Source organism: Papaver somniferum, chromosome 11 (genome assembly GCF_003573695.1).
Source record: "Papaver somniferum cultivar HN1 chromosome 11, ASM357369v1, whole genome shotgun sequence".
Classification (NCBI taxonomy): domain Eukaryota; kingdom Viridiplantae; phylum Streptophyta; class Magnoliopsida; order Ranunculales; family Papaveraceae; genus Papaver; species Papaver somniferum.
The window spans coordinates 7,598,712-7,613,172 of record NC_039368.1 but is presented as its reverse complement, the minus strand read 5'-3'; the positions used below and the strand labels follow the sequence as shown (position 1 = coordinate 7,613,172).

The window sequence follows — 14,461 nt, the reverse complement described above, 5'->3', positions numbered from 1 at the left end:
AGTGTTTTTCTTCTTTTGTTGATTTGTCGATTTTGTTTACTTATAAGATTTTTTGTTTGTTTGTGTGTTTTTGTTGCATTTTAGCCGAATGAACCTAGTAGTCCTGATCCATGTACACAAGAACCACCAAGAAAGGTTGTTCAATCTTTTTGTAAATTTTTTTCACATTTGGAAGAGATTGTAGTTTGTTGAACTCGTAAAATGATGTCAGTTAATGTTAATTCAATTTCATTTTTTTTTGATAATTTTGTTGAATTAATTAGATTCCCAAATGAACAGGGGTAACTTGATTTTGTTACAGGGAACTTTAATTTGAGCCTGGTTTTTGACCGGACAAAACCAGATTTTGACCAGTCAAAACCACCATTTTTTTGATGTTGCAAAAGTTCGCAACTGTTTAAAACTGTTGCGACCTCCTAATTTCGCAACAGTTATGAATTGTTGCGACAAATTCACGTTGAACCGAAAATTCGCAACGGCTTAGGTGTCGTTGCGAAAATTGCAACATCGACTTTCGTAACTGATTCAAACTATTGCAACCCCTCTTTGCAACTCAAATACGCTATTACTAAACACTAAAAATGGTGTAGTGAAAAAAATAAACAAATACGAAATTGAGATACAAAACCTAAGCAAATAATTTAAGATGTGGAAGAAGGGAGTTTTCTCTGTATAACATGGAGAGGAAGAAACGCAGAAAAATATTCTTTTTGCGGTTAGGTTATTAGGGTTCCGCGGAAATAAGATTTTTTCCTTTTTTTTTGTTCACTGAATATTTGATAGAAATTCGAAAATCGTGGAAAATTTTTATTCTTTTGCCACGCAATATTTGACAGAAATTTAAAGAAAATGAGAAATTTTTTCTGCAATTTGGTGAGGAAAGAGAAATTTGGAACAATTTGGTGAGGTGGGTAATGTTCACTTTTAATATACGGGAGAGTTTCCGTCACCACGCGACGTAGGGCCTCATATGATTTAGGATTTTGAAGGAGTTAGATATGGTTTGGAATCTTCAAATACGAAAACTTTGTTGGATGCGTTCGTTAAGATGGTGCCATGTTCTAATTTAGTAATTTGTATGGTGCGAGTGGACTCTAGCAAAAATCTGAGTTCTTTTGGAATGATGTGTAGTTCCCGTTAATGTATTGTACTAATTTTACTACACTTAAACGTTCTGCGGAGGACCAGGTAAATTTGCCGTCAGATTGCAGAATAAACAAATAAACAAATCTATTTTGGTGTATCACGTAGGAAATAAACATACCTATATATTTTGGTCGCACGGTTTAGAATTTTGAAACACTATGCACCTGGGGTGTTGTTGGAGATGATCAACATTCATCTTCAATGGACAGATTCATTAGTGTATTCGTGGTCAAATCGAGAAAATACAACCCTTGAATTTCATTACGTTCTTTTTTTTTTTTTTTTTTTTTTTTGTTGGTCAAGTCCATTGCATTAAAAGCAAAGGATATAGACAGTGCAAAGGCAGTGAGGACTGAGCAATGAGATGATTAAGAATGGTCAACTTAGTCACCTACCGTCACTAAATTTGATCAAGTGCATACAGTGAATAACTAATGGAGAAAAGGATATGAAAAGCACCTTATTAAATAAATAGTCGATTAATCATAAATTAATGATATGAACACGTGTGCAATTGACACTTTCAATTTTGGTCCCTATGTAGGGATGGTTATGGGGCGGGTATGTGGCGGGGATTTTGCATCCCATTCACTGCCTCGTTCAAAAAAAAAACCAACACCCTCTCCATTATCCGTTTGATCTGGGACGGAGTGGGTATGGAAAATACCCGTACGGGACGGGTTTTTTACGGGTTACCCATAACATTAAGCTCAAATATGATGAGTTAATTTAATAATCAATACCTAAGTTCAACCAATAATAATAATAATAATTTAAAATTTCAAACTCATAAATTCATCGTAAAACAAGCAAAGAAAAACAAATTGGTCTATAAACGAGCATCACTCATTTTAGTTCTTAATTATTTCTTATCAAGTATCTTTCTTATAATATAATATAATTTCTTAGTTTAAATATAATATAAATAATTAATGATACCTTATATTTTTACCTTTTCTTTTATAATATAATATAATATAATTTTTTAGTATAATATAATATAAATAATTATTGATATCTTATATTTTTATCTTTTCTTTTATAATATAATATAATATAATATCTTAGTTTAAATATAATATAAATAATTAATAAAAATATAAAATTCTAAAATGGGAACGTACGGGGCGGATATGGGGCGGGGACCTAGAATCCCATCCCTGCCCCATCCTCGCTTCACTAATTTCGGGTATTACCCATACCCAACCCCAATCCCGTTTGTACGGATAAAACCTTACCCAATAGGAGCGGGTACCCACGAGGATGGACTTGGATGGGGCAAATGGCCATCCCTATCCCCGTGTAAGGCGCTCTCGGTAATGTTTGGTGATTCATGCACGGCTTTTTTTTGTTCCATTTTCACGCACCTGTTTGGAAATATTTCTTTTTAAACTACTGTGCAATGAAATGTCGTATGCTCTTTGTTAGTGACTTCTGAACTATGGCTTCTGAAATATTTTTCCAATTACCTTATATACACATGGCTTGAAAATTTGGAGAAAAAAATGTTGTATTTTGAAAAACTCATATTCCGTCCGTTTTAAAAAGATAGGCTGGTTTGTGTGTAAATTTGTACACAAACCATCTATCTTTTTGAAACGGAGATAATAGTATTTTGATCCCAGTCGATCGGATACCTGTTTGGATTTTTTTTCTCGATCGGATACCTGTTTGGATTTTTTTTAAGGTTTTTTTTAAACTACTGAACTATGAATGTTGTCGTATGCTCACTACCAACACTACTGAGCTATGAATGTTGTCGTATGCTCACTACCAAGAGAAAGACTTGACACCAAGACTTGTCACATACCAAAACTTGATCGCAGGATCTCGTGGATGGTTGTTGGCAACCACAACCACCAAGGTGATGGGGAATTGGTGCTCAGATTAAGCCATTAATCATTAATTAGTGGCATTAAACTCTCTGCACGGTTCAGTCTTGAGAGTGTGGAAGGGCTCCTCCTACTAGGACCATTCATTACAGGGGCGGAGCCAGCCCATTGCAAGGATCCAAAGCCCAATATAAGTTTAAAAGAATTTTCTTTTACTATATACAAATCTAATTTTGCTTGTTTGTATCCCTAAAATTTTATTTGCAATAAAGTTTTGCACCCTTTCTCCAAAATCTTGGCTCCGCCCCTAATTCATTATTGTACTAGTAAACGCTCTGTCTAATTGGGACATGCCCAAATTAATAGTTCGATCCGGTGGGTCTCATCTTATCATATATACTCATTTTAATGAACATTTATAATTTTTGATTCACCTCAGTAATCTGTTTGATGTGTTATACTATTTTCTTGCTTAGTTGTTGGGTGCTAATATTTTTTTTTTTGAGAAAGAGGATTAAAATTGATAACAAGGTGCCGAGGAGAAGCAAGGATACAAAAGGTTTAAAAGAAGGAAGAAAAAAAATAAAAACTACAATTCAAGTTGAGCATAACAAGAGCTCAAGCAAGGTAAATTTCAGATCTCAACTAGGCCTGCTAAGAACAGGGTAAAGTTTGGCTTCCCAGTGAGCCACCAAATCATCAAAAAAGAAACCTGCAAAAACTTTCATTGGAATTTCCCATTGGTACAGTAAGGCCTTGACTGCTATAATTGTATCGGTCTCACTTTGCGACTTGTTGTGAAAACATCTTCTATTTCTCTCAATCCAAATAGCCCACCATATCGCAAGCGGGAGATAATTCCAAATGAAATTGTGCAGAGGGTTAGGCCAGTTCCTCTTCCACCCATCGAGACACAAACCGATTGTCAAAGGCATTACTCTGCCGACCCCTGTAAATTTCAGAAAGTAGCTCCATACTGTATATACGTAGTTACAATGCAGAAGAATATGGTTGTTCGTCTTTTCCTCCAGATTGCACATTTTACGTGTAGTGTTGATTGATGCAGGAAGAACTTTCCTTCTCACGAAAACATCCATAGTAGGAGCAGCATTCCGTAAGGTGGATCAAATAAAGAATGAAACCTTAGTCGGAGTAATGTTCTTCCAAATTAAATCTGAGGAGGGGGGGGGGGGGGGGGGGGGGGGGGGGGGGGGGGGGGGGGGGATTTTCCCGTTCGTACTATTATTGGAGTTCAGAATCTCGTAACAAGATTTTGAAGAGATTTTACCCGAGGAAGAGGGTAACCACTCCCGCCTATCAAGCTGGTTTGAAAAAATTTCTGGATTTCCTATAAGCTCCAACATATGAGTAGCTTCTGCAATCTCTTCCGCTTTAAGGTTTCTAGGGAATCCCAAACTCCATGCTGTAGAAAATCTGATATCAAAGACTTAATGAAAGAACACAAAACTAAAACTAAAACTCAAACAAACTTCTCTTAATTGATGTATTTAAAACTCACGACTTAACAACCTATTTATATGTTTACAAACTTGATTCTCAAGTAATAAACACTTTCCTAACATAATCAAACTCTAACAAAGACTCTTCTAGAAAATACTCACGTAAACAAACTCTAAAACCAATAATACTTGCAACCCAAGTAAACTTCTAAATACCGTACCATGCGTCAACAACTCTTATTGATCCATTTACTTCATATCAACTGTACCAGTTGATCCAACCATACTCTGTCAACTCTCATAGTTGATCCACACTATTGTCTTCTTCATAGTATCTTGGTTTATTCTTCAACATCCACCCTTAAACCAAGATACTCTTTGCTAATCATCCCCAACTTTCCACGCAAGTAAATGAAAGTATTAGACTTCAAATACTTGGAGAAAGTATCTGCCACTTGCTCTTCACTCTCAACAAACTCAACATCTATCTCCTTATTGCTTACAATCTCTCTGATGTAATGATATTTGATATCAATATGCTTACTTCTTGCATGAAGTACTGGATTCCTAGTTAGTGAAATTGTCGACTTATTATCACAAACTATTGTTGTTGGTATTGTTTGTTCTTAAAAAAATGACTTCAGCATCATTGTTAACCATACATCCTGTGTAGCACAGTTGCTAGCATCTATATACTCAGCTTCTGTTGTAGATAATGAAACAACTTGTTGCTTCTTAGATGACCAAGAGAAAAACCCAGTTCCCAACTGAAAACCATCACCTGATGTACTTTTTCTACATTCTGTATCTCCAACCCAATCACTATCAGTGAAACCAACCAACTTTGGATCTTCTGAGACAGTATAAAAGATTCCCATGCTTGTTGTTCCTTTTACGTACTTCAGAATACGTTTTGCATCTTGTAAATATGATTGTCTAGGAGATTCCATAAACTTACTAACCAACCCAACTGCATACATGATATCAAGTCTTGTAGCAGTCAAATATCTTAAACATCCAACAAGACCTTTAAAGTCTGTTGGATTCACAAGCTCTCCTGATCCATCTCTTGTCAACTTTAGTCTCTCTTCTACTGGTGTTAAAATTGGATTACAATTATCCATCTTGAAACGCTTCAAAATTCCTTCAGCATACCTTTGTTGATTAATAAAAATTCCTCTTTTAGTTTGATGTACTTCAATACCAAGAAAATATGACATCAAACCAAGATCTGTCATCTCAAATTCCTTCACCATATCCTCCTTGAATTCAATGATCATCTTAGAACTATTTCCAATAAATATAAGATCATCCACGTACAAACATACTATACTATGATTGCCAAGAGTATCAGCTTTCATATATAGAGTATGCTCATGTGAACATCTTGTAAATCCTTTCTTAATGAAATAAGAATATATTCTTGTATACCAAGCTCTTGGTGCTTGTTTCAAACCATACAAGGCTTTGTTTAGCTTGTATACTTCATTCTCCTTCTCCATCATAATGTAGCCAGCTGGTTGCTCTACATAAACTTCTTCTTCCAATACTCCATTCAAGAATGCTCACTTAACAACCATCTGAAAAATCTTCCAATGCTTCCGTGCAGCCAAAGCAATTATCATTCTTACTGTGTCAAGTCTTGCAACTGGTGCAAATATTTCTGAGCAATCCGCTCCTTGTCTTTGTCTATATCCTTTAGCAACTAACCTTGCTTTCAGTCTATCTATTTCACCATTTCACTTGTATTTTATTTTATAAACCCACTTAACACCAATAGGTTTCTTTCCTGGTGGAAGTTTTGTTAATTCCCATGTGTCATTCTTCTCAATTGACTTCAGTTCTTCATTCATAGCTTGAATCCAACTTTATAGATGCTTCTTCATAAGCTACAAGATCACAATCTCCAAACAATGCAAAGTTCACCACATCATCATCAATATCTTCATAATCTCTTGATACAACATAATCATTCAACCTAACAGGTATGATATATTTTCTTCTTGGTCTTGTATTTTCATGTTGTGTTATTGCTTCTGTTCTTGCTTCTTCATGTTGTTCTTCAATATTATCTTGAGCTTGTACTTCTTCTTCAACCACAGTTGGAACAGTGCTGACAGTAGTAGATGGATAACCATTCATTGTGGACCCAATATTATGTGGATCAACAAATGAGGATCAACATTCGTTGTTGATCCATTATTCAATTCCATTGTGAGTCTTCATCAAATATCATATCTCTACTTATAACTATCTTTCTAGTTTCTGGGTTATATAGCTTGTATCCTTTAGTCACTGAACTGTAACCAAAAAGAATACATTTTTTACTCTTATCATCCAGCTTATTTCTCAGTTCTTTTGGCACATGTGCATATGCAATACATCCAAAAATTCTCAGATTTCTTACACTTGGTATTTTTCCTCTCCATGCTTCTTCTGGTGTCTTTTTATTCAAACTATTTGTAGGACATCTGTTAAGTAGATAGACAACTGTATCAACTGCATAACCCCAGAAATTCTTTGGTAAATCTTTTTTTCTTCTTATAGTTCTTGCCATCTCCATTACGATTCTGTTCTTTCTTTCAGCTACACCATTCTGTTGAGGTGTATATCTTGCTGTTAGCTGATGTAGAATACCATGTTCTTCCATGAAACTATCAACAACAGTATATTTTGTTCCTCTATCAGTTCTTAATATCTTGATGTTTTTACCAATTTGTTTCTCAGCATAAGCTTTGAAACTTCTAAAAGCATGAAAAACATCACTCTTTTGTTTAAGCAAATATACCCATGCTTGTCTACCAAAATCATCAATGAAAGTTATGAAATAATTATTACCTCCATGTGATGTCACTTCTATAGGACCACACAAGTCACTATGAATGATCTCCAACTGTTGTTCAGCTCTTCTGGCTTTGTTAACTGGAAATGGATCTCTATGATGCTTGCCAAAGATACAATTCTCACATCTTGATTCTGGAATTTGAATGAAAGGTAATCTTGACACCATCTCATTCTTTACTAAAGTTTGTAAACTGTTAAAATTCATATGTCCCATCCTCTTATGCCATAACCAAGTATCATTATGCACACTAGTACTGAAACAACTTTCCTTTTGATGCTGAATATTCAAAAGAAATAACCTGTTTTTGGTCACTTGTACTTTAGCAATCGATCTTCTTCTTCTACCTCTGATGAAACACAAACCATTGTAAATATTCATAGAGTATCCTCTTTCAGATAGTTGGCCCATACTCAACAAGTTTTGATGTAATCCTGGTACATAAAACACATCCATGATATATGCTCTTGAACTATTCTTAAAAACAATTCCAATTCTTCCTTTTCCCATAACTGGAATTGTAGAACTGTTGCAAAACTTTATTGTTGATCTGACAGACTCATCAAGCTTATCAAACAAATCTTTTCTGTCACACATATGATTGCTGCAACCTGTATCTAAGTACCACTTAAATTGAGGTTGTTCTTCTGCTGTATGACATGCTAGTAACATGTTTTCAGCCTTCTGCTCTTCTTCTTCTTCTTCTTCTTCTTCTTCTTGACTTTCAGCAATATTAGCTTTGAAATTTGATTTATAATTATTTTCAGCAGTGTTTCTAGGTTTTGGACACTCTGGAGCAAAGTTCCCAAAATCTCCACAGTTGTAACACTGAAATTTTGATCTATCAAATGTTTTTCTTCCTTGATAACCTCTAGTATTAGATCTTCCTTCATTGTTATATCTTCCTTGAAACCTTCCAGCATTAGGTTTTCCTTGGTTGCTTCTCCAGCTAACTTGACTTTGAAGTGCTTCTTCAACTTGTTTTACAACAACTGTCTTCTCTAGCAATCTTTGTTCATGGTCTTGTAATGAACCCAATAACTCATTAAGAGTCATAGTTGCAACTGTGTTGCATTCCTCTATAGCAGTCACCTTAGATTCAAATTTCTCTGACAAACTTCTTAATATCTTCTCAACAACTGTTGAATATTCTACAGTATCACCATTAGCCTTCAGCTCATTGACAAGATTCAAAGTCTTTGAGAAAAAATCTGATATTGTTTCAGTACTCTCCATCTGCAATAATTCATACTTTCTCTTTAGGGTTTGCAATCTAACCTTCTTGACCTTGTCAGACATTGTGTAGTATCTAACCAAACCATCCCATGCTGCTTTAGCTTGCTTAATATAGATAACTCTGTCCATGAGAGATTCATGAACACCTTGATGAAGAATATATGTAGCTTTAGAATTCTTCTTTCTGTTTTCAGTTAATAGAGTTTACGCAGCTTCTTCAACTACAACTTCTTCTGCTGTTTCTACATAACCATCTTTCACAATATCTCATACTTCTTGATATGTAAAAATATTCTCCATCTGTAACCTCCAATGTTCAAAGTTTTTGCCTTCAAACACTGGCACCTTGATTGAACTTAAACTAGTCATCTTCTTCAACTTAACTTCTCATACCCACAACCCTAGAATCTGAAGCCTTGCTCTGATACCAGATGTAGAAAATCTGATATCAAAGACTTAATGAAAGAACACAAAACTAAAACTCAAACAAACTTCTCTTAATTGATGTAATTAAAACTCACGGCTTAACAACCTATTTATATGTTTACAAACTCGACTCTCAAGTAATAAACACTTTCCTAACATAATCAAACTCTAACAAAGACTCTTCTGGAAAATACTCACGTAAACAAACCCTAAAACCAGTAATACTTGCAACCCAAGTAAACTTCTAAATACTGTACCATGCGTCAACAACTCTTGTTGATCCATTTACTTCATATCAACTGTACCAGTTGATCCAATCATGCTTCGTCAACTCTCATAGTTGATCCACACTATTGTATCAACAACTCTTGTTGATCCCTTCTGTCTTCTTCATAGTATCTTGGTTTATTCTTCAACACATGCTGAATCAGATGAAGCGAACTGAATTACCTCACTAATTGTTGCATCTTTCGTCTTGCAAAGTCTCCGTAGCAATGGGAATTGGATCTCTAAAGGAATGGTTATGCACCAACTCTCATTCCAAAAGCTTATATTAGCTAGGTGCTAATATATACAGTTGGAACTTCGATGTCAGATGCAGTGTAGTTTTTCTCGCACCACCATCGAATAGGACATAACATATAACTATATCATTTTTATCCATATCATCATTAAAAGTTTTCAACCGAACTGTTAAGTTCACATTTGACAATAAATCATGATGTGATGGAGTCAGATCATTCCACTCCAACAAAAACGAAAGTACACAGAAGAATAGGTTTTTAATCACTTATGTTATCAATTGTGCTGTCATTTGACACATTAAAATGCCAGTATATTATATAAAATCAGAGCCAACCATTGGTTAAAAAAAAAGATAAAAAATAATAAAATATATTAGAGAGATTAACGGTTGTTTGCATCGAAGAATGCAAGAGAATTTCAAAAATTCGTGAATATTTACGTTCTTCAATGCAAGCAACCATTTTCTGAAATATTTTATTATTTTTTACCCTTTCTATATTAATGATTAGTTCTTGATTTATGTATGGGTGCACATGATAACAACGTACTTTTTACATACATACATAGACTTTTGAAGTTACTGTATTTTTCTTTCATTGGCGATGATGTAGATTTTTTTTCTTTGCCCTCGTACCTTCAATCGTGAGCCCACCATGGTCCTTCGGGTGAGGCCATTTCATAATTTCATTCATCGAGCTCACCTAAAAGTATCATTTTCAGAAAGGAAAAGTAAACATATAGCCATCTTTTAGTAGCATCTTAGAAAAATGATCGACTTTACAATGTCTAAGTACCAGCAGCTCATTTACAATGCGTAACACCTGAAAACGGATCCTAACTTTTCCATTTTTTTATTATATTTTAAAAGATTGAAAGTAGAGGAAATTGGCTGCTATTTTTAAAGTTACAGACGAATTTGGACAAATCATCTCCAGTTTGAATCTAATGCGAGGTTCTAGTTTTATACTTGCTCAATATCTCCAAGTGGGAAGCTAGTGGGAGTTTTACTAAATCCTCGTTCTGCATGTTGTCTACATGCTGCATAATCTCTTTCGTTCTCAAAATAAATTAAAAAACACTTCTTCAAACCCATAATGCTGTTCTCAACGATGAAAGTTGCAGGGTTAATGGGGTTGCGCCAAGGTATCTGTTAGTGGTCAAGGTCCCCTATAAAGTTCCATGGTTCCAAGTTCAAACCAAGGCAATAAGGGTGCCCTAATCCATAACACACACAAAAAGTGTAATATTTTACTGTTAAATAAGAACGAGATTCAACATTTGATGTAAAAACTTTTGTTGGATGCCTTGGCGGCAATGGTGCCACAGCCACATTGTAATTTGCATAGTGCAAGTGAATTCATTTGGAGTGATGTGTAGCTCCAATAGATGTAAGCACAAAATTTACTTGTAATAATGAAGTTCATCAGAGCAATACTTAAGAATTCGAACCAACCAAACCTACAAATACTAAAATTGACTATTTCAAGTCCATATAAGCAGAGGATACCCTAAAATAATGGTAAAACTTGCATTCATTTATGTTGCTCCTAGGTTTCATCGTATCTTGAAGGCATTGATTCAGTATTATACTCGCAAAATAGTACAACATTTTTGTGAGTATTTTTTAACCATCATAACCAAAAACTTCGTAGAGAGAACCTTGGAATATCAGTTGGCTTGGGTTTAGAGGTTTCAACAAGAACAAGTATGTTTTAGTGTGCTCCTAAATTGCTACCAGATAACCCATCTCTATGAATCAGTGATGGTGGAAATAATTACTTCTAGTACGCAAAATGATGCTATTCAAACTTCAATAGACAATGTCAAAATTCAAATGTAAAAACAAATTCATAATTTTGATTAGCCGGACTTGTCTTCAAGCTAGATAACTTATAGATATTGCAATATACGACGCAAAACGAAACATAAAAGAAATCACGATCTTACTTGTTATGGATGTATAACGATTCTTCATTCTTTTTGCACCTCTTGAACCGGTCCGAAGGTTTGTTTTCTCCTTCATAGTAAACCTTAGTTGTTCCGGTTGAAGGTATATTATGTTGTGATGTTCCTAACAGTCTTTTCACCCAAACCATTTCAACTAACTTGTAACATTAGTTACTCCAAATCCTTCAAAAAAGTAACGTTAGTTTCTCCCAAATCTTTCAAAGAAAGAGAGGTCTGAATGTGAGGAATTGCCTGGATGTAAATACAATTCATATCCATTACCTTACTATAATCCCAAAGATTTTTTGAGATTGAAGTTTTAGGGTCATAGCAATAGAGCATTAAGCCAAAATCGTGGTGGAACCACAATAGAACTTCGTTGTTCCTTGTGATTCCGAATGGCATAAAATATTTATACAACACTTTTGACTGTATGCTAAACTCCTTAATCCAGGGTAACCAGCTGTGGTAGTTTTGTTTCAGATGACACTCTTTCGTTGCGCAATAAGTACCAGAGAAGATATTATTTCTATTATATACCCATATGTCAGTGCGATAAGATACATAGTCTGTAATTGTATAACACAAATACAAATTATTCTTTCCTCCAAGCAACTTTGGTGGAGGTTGATCTGAAAGTGGCAATGCGATGTAACGAAACCTCTCACTCTCCATATCAAGGGCCACAATCTGCCTTTCTTGTCCATAAGGATCACTTTTGTGCAACCAATGAAGTGCTCCATTTGCATAGATGCCTGTAGAACAATCAACTGCATTAGAACTATGGTTGAAACGGCGGATAGATCCAATATATCTCCACTTACCTCCAATGGTATATACTTGAAAATGTCCCTTGTGATTATTCTGATTACAATGTAATGTAACAACTTTGTATTTATTAGTCGAAGGAGAATAACCAAACCCATTTGATACATGACCCTGAGGATACTTAGAGTAACTATAATCGGGAAGAAAGACAGATTCTCTTGTTAGCGGGTTACAGATTAAAGAAGGAAGTAGACCTAGCGCATCTCTATTATATTTGCCAATCAAAACCAAACCATTGCAAGACCCAACCATGATATCCCTCGGGGAGGATTTCATAATGCATTTACCGTGTTGTATCTTTGAAAGTGTCCTGTCAGAGTAATAGTGGTTTATGTTTGCATGATCATAATGATCATACTCATCTCCATAGAATAGTTGTTTCCTAACCTTATTATTACTTTCAGCGTGAAAGAAAGCGAAAAGAAAACCTGACCTTTCAGTTTTCTTACGGAGGATTTCTCTCCAAGTTGTGCATACACGTTTGGCATGAAGAGCTTCCTTAGTAGGTAATCGAGAAAGTATGTTTTCCAAGAAATCACTGTGAAGATTCTCCATATTGCAGCTGTTGCTGTTGATTACGTTCCAACCAATTGTGTCTACTAAATTCTTCTCCTCCGGTATAAATTCTCACTTCTTGTAACCCTGATTAAAACTTCTTCGTAACTTCAGCACAGAGGACCCAATCCCATTGTAAAGCAAGATATTACACTAACCCATCAATATTAGGTAGGCATTTGTTAATAGGTAATACGACTCAATCAACATTCTAGAAAATCAGTCTAGATCATACACTGATACACCTACGTTACTAGCTTAGAAGTCTTTGCCATCCTTATCATCCATATACATTTAATTTCTCCTTGACCTTTCTTGAAATATGGAATTTCCGCAAAAGCTACATGAAATTTCCACAAAAGCTACAAACTCTCAAGCTATTCAATGGAAAAGGGCCGGGATTACATGTATTAGACAAAGATAAATCTAACAAAACCGAAAAGAAAAATAAATATGAAGAAATCATCGTTTACAGATGTATTATGTATTTTGTTGTTTCATGTTACTCGTAATAGTAGGGATTTCGATGATGCATAATAATCATTTTTTCGGTTATGGAGCAGAAGACAACGGAGAGGTCCTCTACAGTCACCACTATCCATCGGCAAGTTACATCCAAGGTATATATGTGTGTATTATTGAGGAAACACAGTTTTAATTGCATTCCTCAATTAGTAATCGATAATTTATTTGCAGTGAAACAATACTTGGACATGCGCTCAAGAAAATTGATTGCCGATAGGCGAAAATTAGGACGGGGGCGATTTGGAGGCGCGCCTTCCCCACCACGTTATAATCCGCCAACACCATACAGCTCCCGCGGGTGAGTGCTCTCGGGTGACTCTCCCATGACTTGTACTATTGATAATCTTCAAAGTTAAATTCACAGTTGTAATAACTCTAGTCTTGGGTGTACTCGATACAGTCCAGAGGCATGCTTGTTGGATGACGCAAAGTGAGCTTTTGAATTTTAATAAAAGCATGCACGTACTCATTAGCTGCTTTTAAATTTTACAACTAGTCTCTGGATCTTCCAGTTATTCAAAAATCTCCATCATTGAGTTTCAACTTTCAAACAGTTCAATACTCGATTTGAATATACCCGTTAGCGTCTGCTGGGGTATGTAGATTTTTCCTAAATCTGCATACCTGCAACAGTTTGTTTTTGTTAAAAAATACTAATGGCGACAAAAAGAAACATCTTCACCCAATCCTGTCATCAGGTTATTTGCAATAATTCGAATCCTTATAGAAATTCTAACATCGATAAAGATAAACAATTTGTTCGGCAAAAGAAGTAGCATGTGATATCTTGTCAGGTATACATACTGATGCTATCGGCTAAGTCTCTGTAAAAGACAAAGATTAACGAAAGACGGCCGAGATTGAGAAATTCTAAAAAGAAAAGGAAAAAGTGACGTACATGAGTGATGTTTTCAGAAATGTTCCTGGATAACTTGAATCTTATCTGAGTGAAAAGTTAGTGAACACAATCAATTTGCTGGTAAACAGTCATAGAAAAGAAAAAAAATATCACCCAGAAACATGAATCCAGAAACATGATAGATTGGCATAAAACAAAATCAGATCCACTAATTATGTCATTCGTATCACTAGAAAATAATATTGCAATAGAATTCCATGTTTACGTTATTACAAGGTTT

General features: G+C 35.1%; 1 protein-coding gene across 1 annotated transcript; it reads right to left on the bottom strand.

Moving 5' to 3' along the window:
- Positions 1-11,585: 11,585 nt before the first annotated feature.
- On the bottom strand, positions 11,586-12,797 carry LOC113324029 (F-box/kelch-repeat protein At3g23880-like). Its single transcript, XM_026572369.1, has 2 exons — positions 11,955-12,797; positions 11,586-11,666 (listed from the first exon to the last, which is right to left on the bottom strand). The coding sequence occupies exons 1-2, from the start codon at positions 12,795-12,797 to the stop codon at positions 11,586-11,588; spliced, it is 924 nt and encodes a 307-aa protein (XP_026428154.1).
- Positions 12,798-14,461: the final 1,664 nt, after the last annotated feature.

What these genes read in the sequence shown, in the direction of transcription:
- LOC113324029 (XM_026572369.1), bottom strand. Translation starts at nt 12,797, where the DNA reads ATGGAGAATCTTCACAGTGATTTCTTGGAAAACATACTTTCTCGATTA. An exon ending in CTTATCGCACTGACATATGG is followed by an intron (nt 11,667 to 11,954) that starts GTATATAATAGA and finishes ATTTACATCCAG; the next exon opens with GCAATTCCTCACATTCAGAC.